This window comes from Petaurus breviceps, unplaced genomic scaffold (genome assembly GCF_028583685.1).
Source record: "Petaurus breviceps papuanus isolate PSGF00001 unplaced genomic scaffold, PetGlider_PUasm1.0 229, whole genome shotgun sequence".
Taxonomy (NCBI): domain Eukaryota; kingdom Metazoa; phylum Chordata; class Mammalia; order Diprotodontia; family Petauridae; genus Petaurus; species Petaurus breviceps.
Genome location: NW_027185903.1, coordinates 5,372,790 through 5,391,197, shown reverse-complemented (window position 1 = coordinate 5,391,197; position 18,408 = coordinate 5,372,790). Strand labels below are relative to the sequence as shown.

The 18,408-nt window shown below is 37.5% G+C and overlaps 1 protein-coding gene across 1 annotated transcript in view; it reads right to left on the bottom strand.

Moving 5' to 3' along the window:
* Positions 1-18,408, bottom strand: part of SPEF2 (sperm flagellar 2) — a 221,105-nt gene that overhangs the window by 153,316 nt on the left and 49,381 nt on the right. Inside the window, exons 4-7 of the mRNA XM_069096127.1 lie at positions 15,226-15,396; positions 12,133-12,273; positions 6,825-6,889; positions 2,783-2,963 (exon numbers count right to left, since the gene is read on the bottom strand). Of these exons, the coding sequence (XP_068952228.1) occupies positions 2,783-2,963; positions 6,825-6,889; positions 12,133-12,273; positions 15,226-15,396 (558 nt within the window). The remainder of the gene's footprint in view (positions 1-2,782; positions 2,964-6,824; positions 6,890-12,132; positions 12,274-15,225; positions 15,397-18,408) is intronic.

Below are 18,408 nucleotides of genomic sequence, written 5' to 3'. Positions count from 1 at the left end.
TTCTCCTCATTGCCTTTTTGAGCCTCTTTTGCCATTTGAGTTAGTCTATTTTTTAAGGTAGTATCTTCCTCAGTCAGGTTGTTAACTCTCATTTCCTAATTTTCTTGTATTGTTCTCATTTCTCTTCCCAATTTTTCCTCCACTTCTCTTATCTGCTTCTTAAGGTCCTCTATGGCCTGTAACCAGCTCATATTTTCCTTTGAAGCTTTTGGTGCAGGAGTTCTGACTTCACTGTCTTCCTCCTGCTCCATGCTTTGCTCCTTTTTGTCCCCAAAATAGGAGTCTAATGTTGGAATCTTCTGTCTGCTTTGTTTCCTTTGGCTGGTCATATCACCCCTCAGTTACTTAACCCCTGGGCTTTTTGCCACAGTAGGACTCTGCCACCAGACAGGGGAGCTTTCGTCCAAAATGCTGGGGTTTTCTCAGCTGCCAGAGGTATTAGATGGGTGTCCTCTCTGAGGCCTCCATACACTCTGGCAAGCTGGACACACACCCCAGGACCTCCACCCTAGAATGCAATCCAGATCCAAGCAGGTTAAAGCAAGAGCGATTACTGCTCAGACTGGTCGCTTGGTCCCCCTACACTCTGAAGGCCAGGAGCTGAAGATGCCATGTGGCACTGGCTGGTTGTGCTAGGCGTCTCAGCAGCTTCTCTCCTTGGGGGCAAAAGCTGATGCACTCCCACTTACTGGGTCCCAAAGTCCAGACTGCACTGACCTATCACTTTGTTCTTCATATCTATGTGTTGATAATTCTGGAAATGGCCACAGCTGCTGGTGATCTGGAGGCCCTCTGGCCAGTGTCTGGTCAGACCAGTCCTGGGGCTAAAACCTCCAGCTCACGTGGGCCTAGTCTTGGCTCCCAGAGTGCTGCTCTGGCTGATGCCTGCTGGCTTGCTGGGCTGTCTTCAGCGGGAGGTTAGCTTCTCTGTGTCATTTCGTGGGTTCTACAGCTCCAAAGTTGGTCAGGGTCCCCTTTTTACATTGATTGGGGAAGGTGGAAGCTGGAGCCGCTCGGAGGTCCTGCTTTTACTCTGCCATCTTGACTCTGCCCTGCCTCTTCTCAATTTCTGATCCCACAATTTTCCTTGCAACCTTTTTTGCAAATTATCATCAAGAACACACAAGAGCTGACCACAGACACTCCAGTGAAATGAAACTGTTTGTTATTTCTGTGCAGAAGACAAAGCCAAAACCAGCAGCTCCTGTGTTTGCGTATGCAAGGAGAACCTATGAGTCCTTTTTCTGTGTAATTCTGATTCCTTCTTCCCTCTGTCTTCTTTAATCATGAAGATACCAGGGTTGATTTGATTTAGTGCCTCTCATTGTACCACTATGGACTTTCCATGGGACACAATCTCTCACATTTATTATACTAACAAGTAAGTTAATGTTTAGTGATGGTCTGGAAATCAGGTGATTGCTAATGCCCTCTGTTCTCTTTTCTGCTAGCCTACCATGACCACTAGAGAAATGCAAGGGTAGGTGGATGGGAAGTGTGGCAAGGGCAGGTGCACAAACTAAGGGCCACTTTGTATTTTTCTTTGTTTCATGGGTTGCTATGGTCAAAAAATTCTCCATTAATTGGCTACTCTAAGGGGTGAATTGCTTCTTTGCATTAAGCTAGTTTGGTCTCAAGACTCAGATATATTCTTTTCCTGGAACAATATCTGGAACCTTTCCAGCATGGTAGAAGCTGCCAGATCTTGAAATTTTTCTATTCCAGCCTTAGAGGACAATAGACATTTCTATGGCCAACATAGAATGTTAATGATGATAATGTTCATGTGTGTTCATGTGATCATGAATTTAATATCCATGCCATAAGGAAGAATGAGAGATGGTTTTTGGATACAAACACAAACATATATATTTATATACATATATACATGTATTATATATCCGTATATAATTACATGACTATATATAACTATATATCCACATATAATTTGAGAGAGATAAAATTATAGAAAATGAACCTACACTAAAGTGATATTTTGATATTACATTATACCTTGAAGATCACCTTCCTAAAGTATATGCCAGTGGAGGCAAGTTCTAGAGGGTTCTGTAAAAAGACAGAAAAGCTTCCTTTACAAACCTGCTCAAGACCAATAAACACATGTATGGAGAGACCCATTACCAGAAACATGGCCACTGGGCAATGAATATTATTGTCCATAGAAGCTCAAGGTAATTAGCTACCCTGTAATGTATGGAAAAGTTACGTTCTGAAATGCCCACAATAATAATTAAGAGATTATTGTTTTAATAGATTAATAGTTAATAAAATTTTAAATGGATATTTGCTTTAAAATTATTATTGTTGATCTTAGAGCCTTATGAGCTAATTTAAAAAAATACTATAACATATACTAAGAATATAATTCTTACAAAGTCCCACCTTTAAATAAACAATGGTGACTGAAAACTGAAAAGTTTTAAACATACATGTTAATTTTATTAACTAACAGTTAGGAAATCAAAGTTTTTCTATATTGTTTAGAAAGAAACTTTTCCTATCTACATTTATAATAAATGAACTGTATAGATTTAAAAAAAAAGAACCCAAACCCTTATAAACAGTTTGCATAGCTTTTGTTTTATCCAAAGAGATTTGCTGTTATTTTCAGATCTTAAACTATTTCAGAATATTAAGAACACTGAAAAAAAGAGATCTCAAATTTATAAAGTAAATAAAAGTAAAATACTTTAAAATTGAAAAAATGAAACAGAGTTTGCAATTTTGTGTTATTAAGGAACCTAAGCTTACATAATCTTACCTCTTGTGCTTCATGGGCTATTAACTGATCCATTAACAATTTCCTTCTTCTTTTCTCCCTTTGTTCTCGTGCTAAGGTATCTTCCTCTAGGCGTTTTTGAATTTTTTTCATGTACTCCTCATCTGAATAAGTGCTTAACAAGTCAGCTGTTGTCTGGGTTGCTGTAGGAACTTTTGATGCACTAGGAAAAATAATTTTTACAAAAGAGATAATATTGTAATTTGTGTATTTCTACATATGGAGGAATGCTATAATAACTTAATAGATGTGTTTTTTTGGGGGAAAGGGGAGGGTAATCCTTGATTAATTCTGGAACGTTGACATTCAACCAAACAGAAGAAGCTCAGTACTGTGATGCCCCTATCTTCATACCTTAGCCCTGACCTTTATTTCCAGACCTCCCTTCTTTTTGACTCTTCCATTACAACACTGTCTACCCTACTACAAGTTCCTTCTCATCTCTCTCATTACTCACTCTCACTGTTTCTGTTCTACTGTTCTTTGATTTCCCCTACTCTTCCCCCCTTTCCAGGCCTCTGGATCAGGTCCTTGTCCCATCACTGAAGCAGTAGCATTCAGGCTATTTACAATTCAGGAGACAGGGAAGGTACTGTCTCTACAAAAGTAAACCAAGTACATTTCCACGATACCAGTTACTAGATGTGGTTTGGGTCTAGAAGACAGCTGGGTGGAATACTGGAGTAGAATATTAGAGCTAGAGTCAGGAAGACCTGAGTTCAAATTTTATCCCAGGCACTTACTAGCAGTATGCCCCTGGGGAAGTTGCTTAATCTCTGCCAGTCTCAGTTTCCTCATCTATAAAATGGGGAAAATAATAGCACCTACCTCACAGGTTTATTGTGACAATCAAATGAAATAACATATGTAAATGGTTGTGTAAATCTTAAAGTGATATATAAATATTGCCAATTGGGACTGGGGAAGGAGACAGTACTGCTATTCCTTCCCCACCTTATGATGTGTAACTTAATTTAATGGTAACTACAGAGACTATATTCTGCAATAGTACAATTGCTTCTTGATATCTCGAAGATCCAGACCACAAAACAAGTCTTATTCAGCATGCCACCTACTCCCAGAGTAGGCCCAGCTCAGTTTAATCTCTTCCCAAGGAGCTCTAAAACAAAATGGAGCTTTCTCAGTTCCTTAGCCCACATAACTTATAGTGGGTCATTTGGAGGGTTGGAACAGAATTTCCTACTTTATGCAAAAAGGCAAAGATAAATTGGCCAGTTGTATAACAGAAAAAAAAATCTCAATTCTTACAATACCTTCTGAATAAACTGAAGGCAACCCAACAAGCTTCTATTAAGTACTTGCTATATGTAAGGCAGGGCAGCTAGGTGGCATGTTGGAGAGAGTGCCTGGCCTAAGGTCAGGAAGACTCATCTCTTGTCCAATTAAAATCTGACCTCAGACAATAAGTAGCTGTGTGACCCCGGGCAAGTCACTTAACCCTTTTTGCCTCAGTTTCATCATCTGTAAAATGAGCTGGAGAAGGAAATAGCAAACTACCACAGTATCTTTGCCAAAAAAAAAAACCCCAAATGGAGTCATGAAAAGTCAGATATGACTGAAAAATGAAGCATCATCACATATGTAAGGCACTGTGCCCTCAAGGAGTTTACATTATCCAATGGCACTGATGGAGAGGGCCATATCACAGAGCCAGAAGAGTCCTCATTTGATCCTCATAACAAATCACAACAGAAAACAATTTTTTTTAAAAAAGAATGTTTTTCATGTTAGATCGAGAGATACTTGAAAAAAGTCGATTTATTTTTTATACATGTGCCAATGTTTATTACTGCTATATTGACGATGGCTGTTTCTTTTTTCTTTTTGGAGGGGGGAAGGCAGGGCAGTTGGGGGTAAGTGACTTGTCCAAGGTCACACAGCTAGTAAGTGTTAAGTGTCTGAGGCTGGATGTGAATTCAGGTTCTCCTGATTCCTGGGATGATGCTCTATTCACTGTGTCACATAGCTGTCCCTCATGAGCAGTTTCTAACTGATTTGATGAATCACTGGGGACATCTAGTCAAGACCAAAAGTCCTGATTAGGGACATCCCCATTAGGGAAAGCCTCTGTCCTTTTCTTCAGTAGACCTCATTAACTGTGGTTATACTGTGGTTAGTACTGTCCTCATGGTCCTGGATGACCAAACTCTAGGAGAATTGGGTAATTATCTAATGGCACTAATGGAGAGAGCCACACCCTAGAGCCAGGAGAGTCCTCATTTGATCCTCCTAACAACCCTGGGATATAGGTATTATATTTATCCCTGTTTTACAGTTGAGGAAACTGAGGCAAACAGAGGATAAGTGGCAAAGTGCTCAGGGTAACACAGCTAGTAGGTGTTTGAGGTAGAATCTGGACTCAGGTTCAAATTTCTGATTCTAGGCCTTCTGTCGCTGCACCACCTAGCTCCATTATTTAAATGTTATTTAATTAGTTTCTTCTTTTGTTAGTGAATACTTTATGTTTCCATTAAGTATTCATCTCTGTAAGTTATCAATTCTGCTAGCATATGATTGGGCAAAATAGCTTCTAATAATTTAATTTCCTCTTCAAAATATTGTTTTCTTTCTGACATGATCAATTGTTTCTGTGTTTTGAAATAAGAATAGTTAAGTGTTTATTTGATTAGTTTTTTTTTTAATTAGCTCCTGGGGTGGCTAGGTGGCACAGTGAATAGAGCACTGGCCCTGGAGTCAGGAGGACCTGAGTTCAAATCTGGCCTTAGACACTTAACACAAAAACTAACCATGTCACTTAAGTCACTTAGCCCCAATTGCCCTCCAAAAAGCAAAAAAAAAAAAAAAAAATAGCTCCTAATTTTATTTATAAATCCAGAAGTCTTTTTAAAAATTTCAATTGAGTTAGTTTCTTCTTTAATTGCCATAATTTCCACTGTTAGCTAGGTTTTTTTTTTCTCTCCATTTTTGTTGCTCAGGATTTTTTAAAATTGCACGCCAATTTCATTGATTTGTTTTCTTTCTCTTTTGCTCAAGAAATAATTTAGGGATATAAGTTTTTACTGCAGAACTGCTTTAGTTGTATCCTCTAAGCTTTGTTATATTTCATTACTGTCATCTTCTCTGATTAAATTTTCTATTGCTTCTATAATGTGTTCTTCGATGCTCTAGGTCTTTGGACCTGTGAACTGTCTGTATTCTAAGAAGGCTTCCTCTCACTTTTCCCCTAATGTCTCCTCTATATTGCTAGCCAGACCAGCCTTTATGCTTTGGTCCTCTGCTCCAAATCCTCAAGTATAGTTCCTTGACTCCTACAGAGTAGAAAGCAAACTCCTATATGGCCTTGAAGGCTCTCCACATACTAACATCAGCCTAGTTTTTTAGTCTTATTTCATTATACTACTCTCCCCTCACTTTATATGTTAACTAACTAAATTATTCTGGTATTCAAACACAATCTGCACTTTTTATCCTATGTGCCTTTGCTCACATACTATTCCCAAAGCCTATGACATCATAATTCTCTTCACTTGTTGAGCTACTACCATCCTTCAAGGTTCAAATCAAATAAATACCATATCCAGTCTTAATCCATGCCCCACCCCCAATGGTATCAGTCTTTTTCCCTTTTAACCTCCCAAGGCAATTTATTTGACATAATTCTACTGCACTTATCATGCAGTATTATGTATCATGATTTATGTGACATATTGCTACGGATGTGCTGGTAAATGCTGAGCAAATGGATCTCTAGGGGAAAATTTTGTATATAACACATTTTAAAGTTTAATTTGAAATATTAACATTTTCTCCATCATTTTCCTAAGTCTAGACAAACAACAAAACAATAAATCAAACCTTGATTTGTAGCATTTGTGAATTTCCAAATATAAATGCTCAAACTCAAAATTTAATAATTAACTTTTAGGAGATGGTGTGAACTGGCTTCAGCATGCCCCTGTTTACTCCTCTATTAGAATGTCAGCTTCCATTAGATAAAAGTTTTTACAGCAAAACACAGTTATTAAGCTAGTTCATATCTTACCTGTCTTTGGCCTCAATCTCCTTTTTTATTAGCAATTCAAAGGTCTTAATTTCATTAAGCACATCCTAAAGAAAACATATACTGTCAGTAAAAAACACAAAGGCACTCAACTACATATTAGAATTTATAAAGTATATGCATATTAGGTTATAGTTATATCACATTAATTTGTGCAAATTATGTTTAAAGCCAGGTTGAATTAGTGAAAAGACTGAATTACAGAATTTATTTAAAAAAAAAAAAAGAATATTGGTAGAAACAGGGCCTCCACAGCTCCTACCACCTGCAATTCATGTAAAAGGGGACTCTGAACAAACTTTGGAGCTACAGAACCCACAAAATGACACAGAGAAGCTAACCTCCTGTAATGGGAATGTAAATTTTTAAGATCTTCCCTGCACCTAGGCTAAAGTGCACCTGGAGCCTGGGGTAGGAGGCTTGTTTTTCAGTAGATACTTCTTGATTGGCCAGTGAGTCAATAAGGTTGTTACATTCTCTGAGCCAGGAGAAGGCTATATAAGCCCTGATGTGTAGCTTTGTTTTGGGGCTCACTTTGAGAAGTGTTCTGTGATTTGATCAGATGAAACTTTGGGAAGCCATTGTCCAGGGTCCCCCGGCCTTGAAATACCCAGATGTTGATTTGGTATGGATATAATGGTTGGACAGTTTGGAAACTGTCTACTTGATCTGTTTCTCTGTCTTGATAATTCTGTCTGTATATTCTGAAGTTCAGGGTGCTGACCTTTTTCCCCTGAACTAGGTAAATTATACATATCTGACTGATTAAAGTAAGCTTGTTAACCCATTTTGAGTTGCTTTCCTTTATCAAAGCAGATCCAAGAACCTGTGTGAGCAGCCACCCTGGGGACGCTGGGGTGCTTGCCGCTACACCTCCCGATGAGGACAGCCAGGCAGGCCAGCAGGAATCGACCAGTGAAGTGCTCTGGGAGCAGAGCCCAGGTCTTTGTGAGCCAGAGTCTTTAGCCCCAGGGTGGGCCTGACCAGCCTCCAGCTGGAGGGACTCCAGATTACCAGCAGCTGTGGCTGTCCAGAATTATCAAAACATAGATGCTAAGGACAAAGTGAAAGGTCGATGCAGTGTGGACTTTGGGACCCAGTAGTTGGGAGTGTGTTGGTTTTTGCTCCCTGTGGCAAGAAGCTGCTGAGGGGCTGCTACGCAGCCGCTACGTGGCAGCTTCAGCTGCTGGCCTACAGAGGTAGGGAGACCAAGCGACCAGTCTGAGGGGTTATCGCTCTTGCTTTAACCTGTTTGGATCTGGAATGTGGTCTAGGGTGGAGGTCTTGGGGTGTGTGACCAGCTTGCCAGAGGATGTGGAGGCTTCAGAGAGGACACCCAACTAATACCTCTGGCAGCTGAGAAAACCCCAGCATTTGGGACAAAGCTCCCCTGTCTGGTGGCAGAGTCCTAATGTGGCAAAAAGCCCAAAAGTCAAGTAATTGAGTGGTAAAATGAGCAGGCAAAGGAAGCAAACCAAGCAAAGCAATCCAACATTAGACTCCTATTTTGAGGACAAAAAGGATAAAAGCATGGAACAGGAGGAATACAGTGAAGTCAGATCTCCTGCACCAAAAGCTTCCAAGAAAAATACGAGCTGGTTACAGGCCACAGAGGGCCTTAAGAGGCACAAAAGAGAAGTGGAAGAAAAACTGGGAAGAAAAATGAGAACAATGCAAGAAAATTATGAAATAAGAGTCAACAGCCTGACTGAGGAAAATCACACCTTAAAAAACAGACTAACTCAAATGGCAAAAGAGGCTCAAAAAGGCAATGAGGAGAAGAATGCCTTAAAAAGCCGAATTTGCCAGATGGAAAAAGAATCTCAAAAGCTCACTGAGGAGAATCATTGCTTCAGAATTAGACTGGAGCAAATGGAAGCTAGTGACTTCATGAGAAATCAAGATGCTGTTAAACAGATCCAAACAAATGAAAGAATGGAATGCAATGTGAAATATCTCATGGGAAAAACCACTGACCTGGAAAATAGATCCAGGAGAGATAATTTGAAAATTACTAGATTACCTGAAAGCCATGATCAAAGTAAGACCCTAGAAATCATCCTCCAAGAAATTCTCAAGGAAAACTGCCCTGATGTTTTAGAACCAGAGGGCAAAATAGAGGTTGAAAGAATCTACTGATCACCTCCTGAAAAAGATCCCAAAAAGAAAACTCCTAGGAATATTATAGCCAGGTTCTGGAATTCCTAGATCAAGAAGAGAATATTACAAGCAGCCAGGAAGAAACAATTTGAATATTGTGGAAACACAATTGGGATAACTCAGGTTCTGGCAGCTTCTACACTGAGGGATCGAAGGGCTTGGAATATGATATTCCAGAGGGCAAAGGAGCTGGGATTAAAACCAAGAATCACCTACCCAGCAAAACTGAATATAATGTTTCAGGGGAAAATATGGTGATTCAGTGGAAAAGAGGCCTTTTAAGCATTCTTAATGAAAAAAACAGAGTTGAATAGAAAATTTGACATTCAGATACGAGAAGCAAGAGAAGGTAAACAGGGAAAAGAAATCATAAGGAACTTATCAAAGTTGAACTATTAACATTCCTACATGGAAAAACAATAATTGTAACTGATGAAACTTTTCTCAGTATGAAAATAGCTGAAGGGAATATGTGTGTGTGTGTGTGTGTATGTCTATATTGGAGGGTATACGGGCGTATGAATACATATGTGAATGTGCATATATATGTTTACAGGTATACATAGATAGAGGGCACGGGACCAATTGAATAGTAAGGGATGATACTTAAAATGTGAAATTAAGAGGTGAGAGAGGAATATAATGAGAGGAGATGGGGAGAGACAGAATGTGGTAAATTACCTCATATAGAAGAGGCAAGGGAAAATGGTTACAATGGGGGGGAAGAATAGGAAGGCAAAAGGGAATGGGTCAACCTTATTCTCATTGAATTTGGCTTGGGGAGGGAATAGCAAACACTCTAAATCAGGTATCTCATCCTATAGGAGAGTGGGGGGGAAGGGGATGAGAGGGGGGATGATGGAAGGGAGGGCAGTCTGAGGGGGGAGGGAAGTTGGAAGCACCCTCTTTTGAAAAGGGATGGGATCAAAATAGATAATAGAACAAGTGGGAGGTGGGATAGGAGGGAGGGAAATAATAGTCAGTCTTTTATAATATATCTACTCTGGTAATGTTTTGCATTAGCTACACATGTACAACCTATACTGAGTTGCTTATCTTTCCAGTAAGGGTGGGTGACAAGGGAGGAAGGGAATGAATCTGGAATTCTAAGTTTTAAAATCAAATGTTTAAATATATGTGTGTGTATGTATATATATTACATATATATATAAAATATATATACACACACACACTATTATTAACACGTTTTTACATGTAATTGGGAAATAAGATATACAGGCACTGGGGCACAGAGATCCACCATGCCCTACTGGAAAAGTAGAGGAGGATATGGGAGAAGATATGGGAGGGAGCAGATTGGAGGAGGGGATAGCCTGTGGGACTGCTATTTTGGGGTGGTGTGTAGGGGAAAAACGGGGAGAAAATATGTAATTCAAAATCTGGCGGAAATGAATGATGTAAATCAGAAGTTAATAAGGCATTTGAAAAATGAAAAAAAAAGGAATATTGTTTTCTTACTTTTAGTAATTTAAATGTTGCTTAAGAGATCAGGAGAATAGTCATATTCAGTCTTACCTATATTCCATCCAGATCAAAATTCTGTGTATGATAGTGACATGTGGAACATTTTTATCAAAGAACAAATCCTTCTAGGACCTGATATAATTATGATAATGTGTGTGTTTTGGGGGCATAATGCCAGTTTAAAATATATGTATCATCCTTATCTACCCCTCTTAATCACTGTAAACATTTCTCTGAAGCGTCATTTGTACTATGTCCTTATAATAAGTAACGAGGAAGTCTTTAATGAGATTTTTACCACATACAAGAAAAAAAGAAACTGAACTTTGTATTGAATGAAATCTGAAAAAAAAAAAAAAAACCTCAGTCTTTTTCTAAGTTTGGTAAAAATTTTTTAATATTACAAAATTCAAAGGGAAATTCCTAAGAAAAATAGCTTGTCTTAGTGTACTACATAGCTATGCAATAAGGATTTTCAGTTAACAGCTTACTGTCTGTAGCAATAATAATAGTAATATTAACAATAAAAACAGTATGTAGCATCCATTATATGCTAGGCGCATATTAAAAATACTATCTTATCTGATCCTCTCAACCACAGGATAAAGGTACTTCCCCATTTCACACCTGAAGAAACTGAGGCAAACAGAGATGAAGTGATTGGCCCACGATCACCTAAGTAGGCTCCATATGAACTCAACTCTTCCTGACTCCAGGCCCAGTCACTCTGTCCATTGAGCCATCTAGTTGTCTCATGTGGTGTGGGAAGTCCAATAGACTATATCAAAAGTAGGTTCCATTCCTCTACTCCAAATGCAATTAGATTATGCCCATCTAGTGTAATTACTAACAGGTTTAGGGAAACCATATATGTGTGTATGTCTATATACGTGCATGTGTGTATATGTGCACATATAAGCATGTGCACATGTGTATGTATACATACATGTGTGTTTCTTTTATCCAAGGTCTTACACAGATAAAATCAAAACTCTTGATAGATCAGTAGAGTTATAAAGGGCAGTTAGGGAACACAGTGGATAGAATCCATGGCCTTGAGTCAGGAAGAACTGAGTTCAAATTTGACCTCAGACACTTAACTAGCTCTGTGACCCTGTCTGCCTCAGTTTCTCATCTGTAAAATGAGCTGGAGAGGGAAATGGCAAACCACTGTAGTATCTTTGCCAGGAAAACCCCAAATGGGGTAACAGAAAGATTAGCTCAATTGATCTTGACCACAATTCCATGAGGTAAGTTGTACATATCTTATTGCCCTTATTTTCTCAGGTAAAACAAACTAAAGCAGAGACAAAAATGTCATTTCACTTTTGTGGGCCTCAGTTTCCTCAACTGTAAAGTATGTGGTTTGGGTAAAATAAATTATTTAGTCCCTTTAAGCTTTATGATTCTTTGGTTTAATCAGAACATCCAAATAAAGTAGGTTAGATGTGCATAAATAGGTGTGAACTTCACTAATAATTGTTGGTAGGGACAAAAAAAACATGGTAGAAAGAAAAAAATTGAGGGATTATATAATATTTACAGCATTTTTTAAATCACTATACATTAAATTACGTTATCCTTTAAAAATTCCACACTTAGGCAATGACATAGGAAATTGTAAAAAATAAAGATGATCACTAACCTCTGCCTCTTTTTTCTTCATCAACATTTTGTGTCTTTCAATAGATTTCAAAGTACGGTTTGGTAATACTTTGGGAATCTGTAAAATGGCTGCTTGAATTCTAGCCATCATTTCATGCTGCCGTCTTCTGCCCAAGCGATGCTGTGTATTTACATATAAAGTTAATCTGTTTGTCGCTACTTCAGAAGGATCCACAACATTCTATTTAAAATTTATCCACAGAAAATTTCATAGCACAGATCAAAGAAATTAATGTTCTTTATATATATATAACAAATATTGTAAAACTTTTAACTTATAAGATCTTTTCAAAAAGCAATATACTATCAAGTAAACTATGCTTGCCAACCTCTCTTTGATATTTTATGAAAGTAGTGGTTGGGTTGTCCTGACAACTCCTTGAAGGATAGGAAAGATGTAGTTCCTAGTTCATCTCATGATGGGAAAGTGATTACATACTGTCATCCTTGTGGAATACTGGCAGAAAAATACATCTATCAAGATAGAAAGGCATTTATCTGAACATTCCTGCCGAATCCAGATCAATTAATCAGCCTACCAACAATTCAACAACATTTAAACAATGTATTTCAGAGTTTATTCCAAATTCTTAACTATCAGTGGCCATCATTTCTTATATGCAAGAAATAATTATTTTGTGAAAATAGAATTAGTAGGGCATGGTAAAGAAATAATAATATGCTTTTGAAATTTAACATTAAAAGGGTTTTTTAAATTGCAAACTAGGCAGTTTCTTATAATAATCATGTGGTTATCTTAGTAAAATGTCCGAAATTCTTTAAAATTAGTCTAAAACATAAACTGACTCAAATTATTATTGTCTTCAGATAAGTAACATTAACTTATCAGACAAAATGTTAAGATTTAAAAAAACCACTAAAATTCAGTTCAATAGAAATGGACAAGTTTGGGTGAATGGTGTTTTTTGGAGGGGGGAAGAAAAATCAGTCCCATTTTGGACAGGTTGAGTTTGAGATGCCTACTGGTCTTCTAGGAGAAATCCAACGGGCTGGTGATAACAGCAGACTCAGGTTCAGGAGAGATGTGAAATGGATATACAGATGTGTGAGTCACCTCAGTGGAGATGATACATCCATGAAAGCAGATAAGAAAGGACAAAACAGAAAGGGAGACAGGAAATGGGACAGAGCCCTAATGATATATCTATATGAAGTGGGTAGGAAATAGATGATAATCTAGCAAGAGTGATGCAGAAAGATTAGACAGACAGGAAGAAAATCAAGAGAGAGAATTGCCATAGAAGGCAAAAGTTAAAAAAAAAAAGTACCCCATAATAGGGAGTAGCCAACACAGTCCAAAACTAAAGAGAATTCAAGAAAAGGTGACTGGATTTAGCAACGGAAAGGTCCTTCATAACCTTAAACACTTAAGTTTTGGTAACTAAGATTAGAAGTTAGATGGCAAAAGTGGAGTGAGATGTGAGGAAATGGAGGCAGTGAGTATATATAAAATGCTTTCTTAGGGTCATTCAAAAAGTTAGTAATCCATTTGCTATGCTAATAATTCTAAAAGCTTAGTTTTCTGCCATTTCCTTTCTCTTTTTTTTGCATTTAGTAGTAGATTTATAATGTCTGAAATGAATCATGAAAATTCATGTCTTCTTGAGAAAAATGAGAATTAGGAAGATAAAGAGTATTTGTATATATGTACGTCTGTGTATGTGTCTGTGTGTGTATGTGTATCACTATAAGCTTTTATCTTCTAAATCAATATTCTTTTCCTCACAGGGGGAAAAAACCCCATAAGCCTTATTTGGTTACATTAGCTTTGTCTTACAAAAAAATAATGATGGCTTAAAAAAATTATTGGTGTTTCTCTCTCTTTCTCTCTCTGTCCTCTCTCTCTCTTTTTTTTCTTTCTCTCCTTTCTGTGTGTGTGTCTCTCTCTCTGTGTCTCTCCTCCCTCCTACTGTCTCTCTCCCCTCCCCTCTCCCCACCTCTTCCCTTAGGAGTTTTGGTTTTAAATTTAGTACTAGACATTGGCAGTCTGTTTTAATTAAATTATTTAGTAGAATATAAGTGGAGAATTGCACTCTCACTGCAATGCAAGCAATACTCTGACAAAATGCTCAGTGTTCCTTCTTAAACATAAGCAGCTGCTGAAATAGTGTGCAGTTGGGAAACCCAATTCTCTGCTCTCTTTGTTTTATCTGAATCACAAAATTTTCTAGTTTTATTTGTCTTTTAAAAATTTTCCTTTGAGGATGGGCATTGAACCATTCCTTATCCAGATATCTATTAATTAAATCACATTCAGATCATAGGTGTTAGTTTCTTAGCATTATAAACACAAGAAGAAAAAAAGAAAAACAGATTTTTAGTGCAATAGGAATGAGAACTATAATTTTGTGCCTATAGTTTATACTTCCCAGGTACCCACCATCCTGAAATTCCCCAAAAGGTCTTCAATGATTTCATATGCTATTTTCTTATTCAATTCTAAAAAGGTACATGGATTCATTAAAGATCATTTAAAGAAATTTTAGGTCTGGTGGGTGGGTGGTCAAAGAAAAGTGGTGAAGGATGGCAAGAGGCAGCTGAGGCAGTTTCTAAGGGGAATAAAGGAGATCTAGAGGAATAGACTAAAGGGGTAAGGGGGTGAGGAGAGGGGAGAGAAAGCAAGCAAGGCTACCACTACAAGAAAGAGTGCATGACAGAGCGAGGAGATGCCCTAACAGGAGCAGATCCTAATAGCCCTAATAGCCACTTTTTCTTTCTCTTTCAGTGACAGGCCTCATAAGCCTTTTATCTTGATAATGATGGAAGGGCCCACCCTTCTGTGAAAGGTGGCTACTCCCAAGATCTCAGTGGCTGGCTCTGTCAAGATATGCAGGAGGAATTCTCCTTACCCCTCCAGAAAACAACAGTGTCTAGAAATGATCTCCAAAAGCACTGAGAAGATGACAGATGATATGCATTTGAGAAATTTGGCTTTACACGTCAGCATTCATATCAAGTACACGCTATAGGCAGGAAATTACAATCGGCACCACATGTGATTATCTTTGACCTATTGCATCAAAATTTTTTCTTAATAAAAGTTTTATGGAACCTTTTCAAGATCTTGTATTCTTTGTTCTTCCTTTAACTTTTGAATTTTTTCAACATTTTCAAAATGTACACGATTAATTTTTTCTTCCATCTGTTTAAACTTTGCTTGAAACTTTTCTGAAACCCGTTTTAGGTTCAAGTCAGTTTGCCGAGGCACCAGGTTCTTAAGTCTCTAAATAAAGAAAGCATTTCCAAAGATGCAGGCATTAGAAACTAATGAATGGTCTTTTTTTAACTACAGTTTTACAACAAAAGTTAAAAAAAAAAACCAAATCATCTGAACTCATTCTTGAAATAAGCTTAACATAAAATGTCTTTGAAGATGTTAACTACACAGTCAAAGGAAAATGAAGAAAACTGGAACTAAAACTAAAGACAAAACATTTGAATTCTCATAAAAATAACCACTTATTTGCACCTATAGCTAAATTCTTTGCCCTGGGTTTGAGCTTTTTTTTAAAAAATAATTTCAAAACACCAGTTTTATTTGGATAAATGTCACCTGAAAAATACATAACAAGAGACAAATTTTTCCTTACTTAACTTACAACCTGCTTAAATTACTCTCTTTCAACTGGGAAAGAAATGACTGTACATTACCTCCTTGAGATCACTAGGTTATCAGAATAGGCACTGCAAAATAATTTATCTGCCATGGAAACATATATGGTATGGCAATGAAACCAAGCAACTATGTTAGATTTGGAAGGAAGGTGAAAAATCACCCAGGTCAACATGTCTGTTGTGGCCAAGGCAACATGATTCCTAAGTAGAAGAGTAAATACTTTTGCTACTTGATTCTCTGATGCAATGCAGCTTACACGATATACTTGATACCTCCCTAAGGGATTGGATAGAATATTTTTAATATCTATACCAAAAGGTCTAAATTTAAACCTTCCAAAAGAGCTTTCTTGGGACTACACACTAATTCCAATGAGATGAGCTCTAAAAGGGCTTTAGTTAAAATTTTTATTTCCCCCAGCACCTAAAACAGTGCTCTGCTCATAGAAGGCATTTAATAACTATTTGTTGAATGAACAACTGAATTAGACTGCTTTTGGCGAAGATGTCTCTGAATTTCCTCTTTGGGAATTGTTTTCAAATGCTACGGAATTATGGTTTAGATATCCCAGCTGTTTTCATTTCCTCTTAACTCTAGGGCTTTCCATTAGTTAATAATTTCTTATTTATCCAGTATGTAGCTTGTTTGCATATATTTGTTTGTTATTTCACTCATTAGATCGTGAGCTCTGTGGGAGCAGGGACTACTGCCTTTTGTGTCTTTTTGTGTCCTCAGCACATTGGAGAGTATCTGATACATGATAGGCACTTCATGTTTACTGATTAATCTTAATTGGTGTTTAAATTCTGGTATAATGGAGGTGCCTTGATTTTTAAAAATGTCTATAAATTATGAAGTGCCCTGTCTTATGTGACTGATAACTTTAACAGTTTTATTTAGTTACATATAAAGGAAGGCTGGTCTTTTTAGTTTGGTTGTTTTTTGGCATATTGCTTAGGAGATATCTTTAAAAATGATTCCCAAAGAGAAAGTGCAAACATATTTTAAGCAATGAGATAAATATAAAAAGTACATAACTTCCTGTGGTGACTAATTTTATAGAACTTTAGAATAAATACTTTGACCATTTAAATACTGGCATACTTGTTTAAAAAATTATTTTGTTACTTTATTGTCACATCTTTTATACTAAATAAGATGAGAAGGACTGCTCCTTTCGTTAACTTGGTTTCTGAGTCTTGACTATGATCATCGTCCATTAAGATGGTCCTGTCACTAGAAGAATTTTTGTGTTCATGATATTGTCAGGTATGGACTATGTTGAACAGCTATGGCTAAGCTTACATTTCCCCATATGACTGAATGCCTCATATATTCTGTTTCAACTACTGTATTAGTAAAATGCTGCACATGACCCCACTGATTTGGAAAATGTAATGCACATTTCTCATTTTAAGGAAATTTCTTAGGGAAGATCAAAATTTCTATTTCCTTTTATAAATTGCCAATGAAATCATATGATCTAGTCCCTATCCCATCACAAATAACATACCCGCCTCAATCAAGGCTCTATATAAGGAATTAGGTGGGTGCGAATACAGTCAGCTTCACGAAGGAGGTAGAGCTTCAGCTAAACCTTGAAGGATGATTATAAATAGCCAAAAAAGAAACTAGAAACTTGGCTCATTCCAAGTGGGAGAATGACATGAACAAACCAAAAGGGTAGGAATGTGTAAAATATATTCAAGGAAAAGTGAAAAGACCAAACTGGCTGTAGCTAAATTCAGGTAGGAACATTAATACATAAAACCCAAAAGGTTAAGCTTGTAAAAGATGTTGAATTCAGTGTAGTGTAGGATAAAGAGTACATGCATTTAGGATCAGAGGACCTGTATTAAAATCTCAGCTGTGTCAACTATACTGCCTTTGGCAAATTATTCAACAGCCCTGGGCTTCAGCTTTTTCATCTTTACCATTATGACCTCTAAGGTCCACTTAGCCCTAAATGATAAAGTCACAGGATCTTGTAATTGCCACAATAAAGAGTCTGTACTTGATCCCATTGTTAGGGGGTGGGATAGACTGTAGTGATGGGAGATCATGAAAATAACATTATTGGAAGATGTTACTGGTAACAATGTACAGGATGGGTTGGCAGGAAGAGGAACAGGAGGCATTAAGAACAAAAAGGAACCTACTGGAGTGAAGGCATGAAGGGCTAAAGACCTGGCAAAAAAAAAAAAAAAACAATGGCAAGGAGGGACAGGCATGAGACATGTTAGAGGTGAAGAATCAAGTGTGGTGTAATGGAAACAACAGAGGGCTAGGAGTCAGAGGACCTCGGTTTGAGTTCTGGGATCTACAGTTTACTTGCAGGGTGATCTTGCCTTTGGTTTCCTTACTTGTCAAATAAGAGAAATGTACAGATTATCTGTGAGGCCCCTTCCAGCTCTAATACTGTATGATCCTTAACTAATCAGATACATGGAAAGGGAGAGTTAGGTTACTGATGGCATTCTTAGCCCAATATGTTTATGTGAGAGATAGAGAGAAAGAAACAGAGACAAGAGAGAGACAGAGAGACAAACAGAGAAAGAGGAAGAGAGAAGAAAAGGAAGGAAGGAAGGAAAGAAAAGGAGGGAAGAAGGGAAGGAGGGA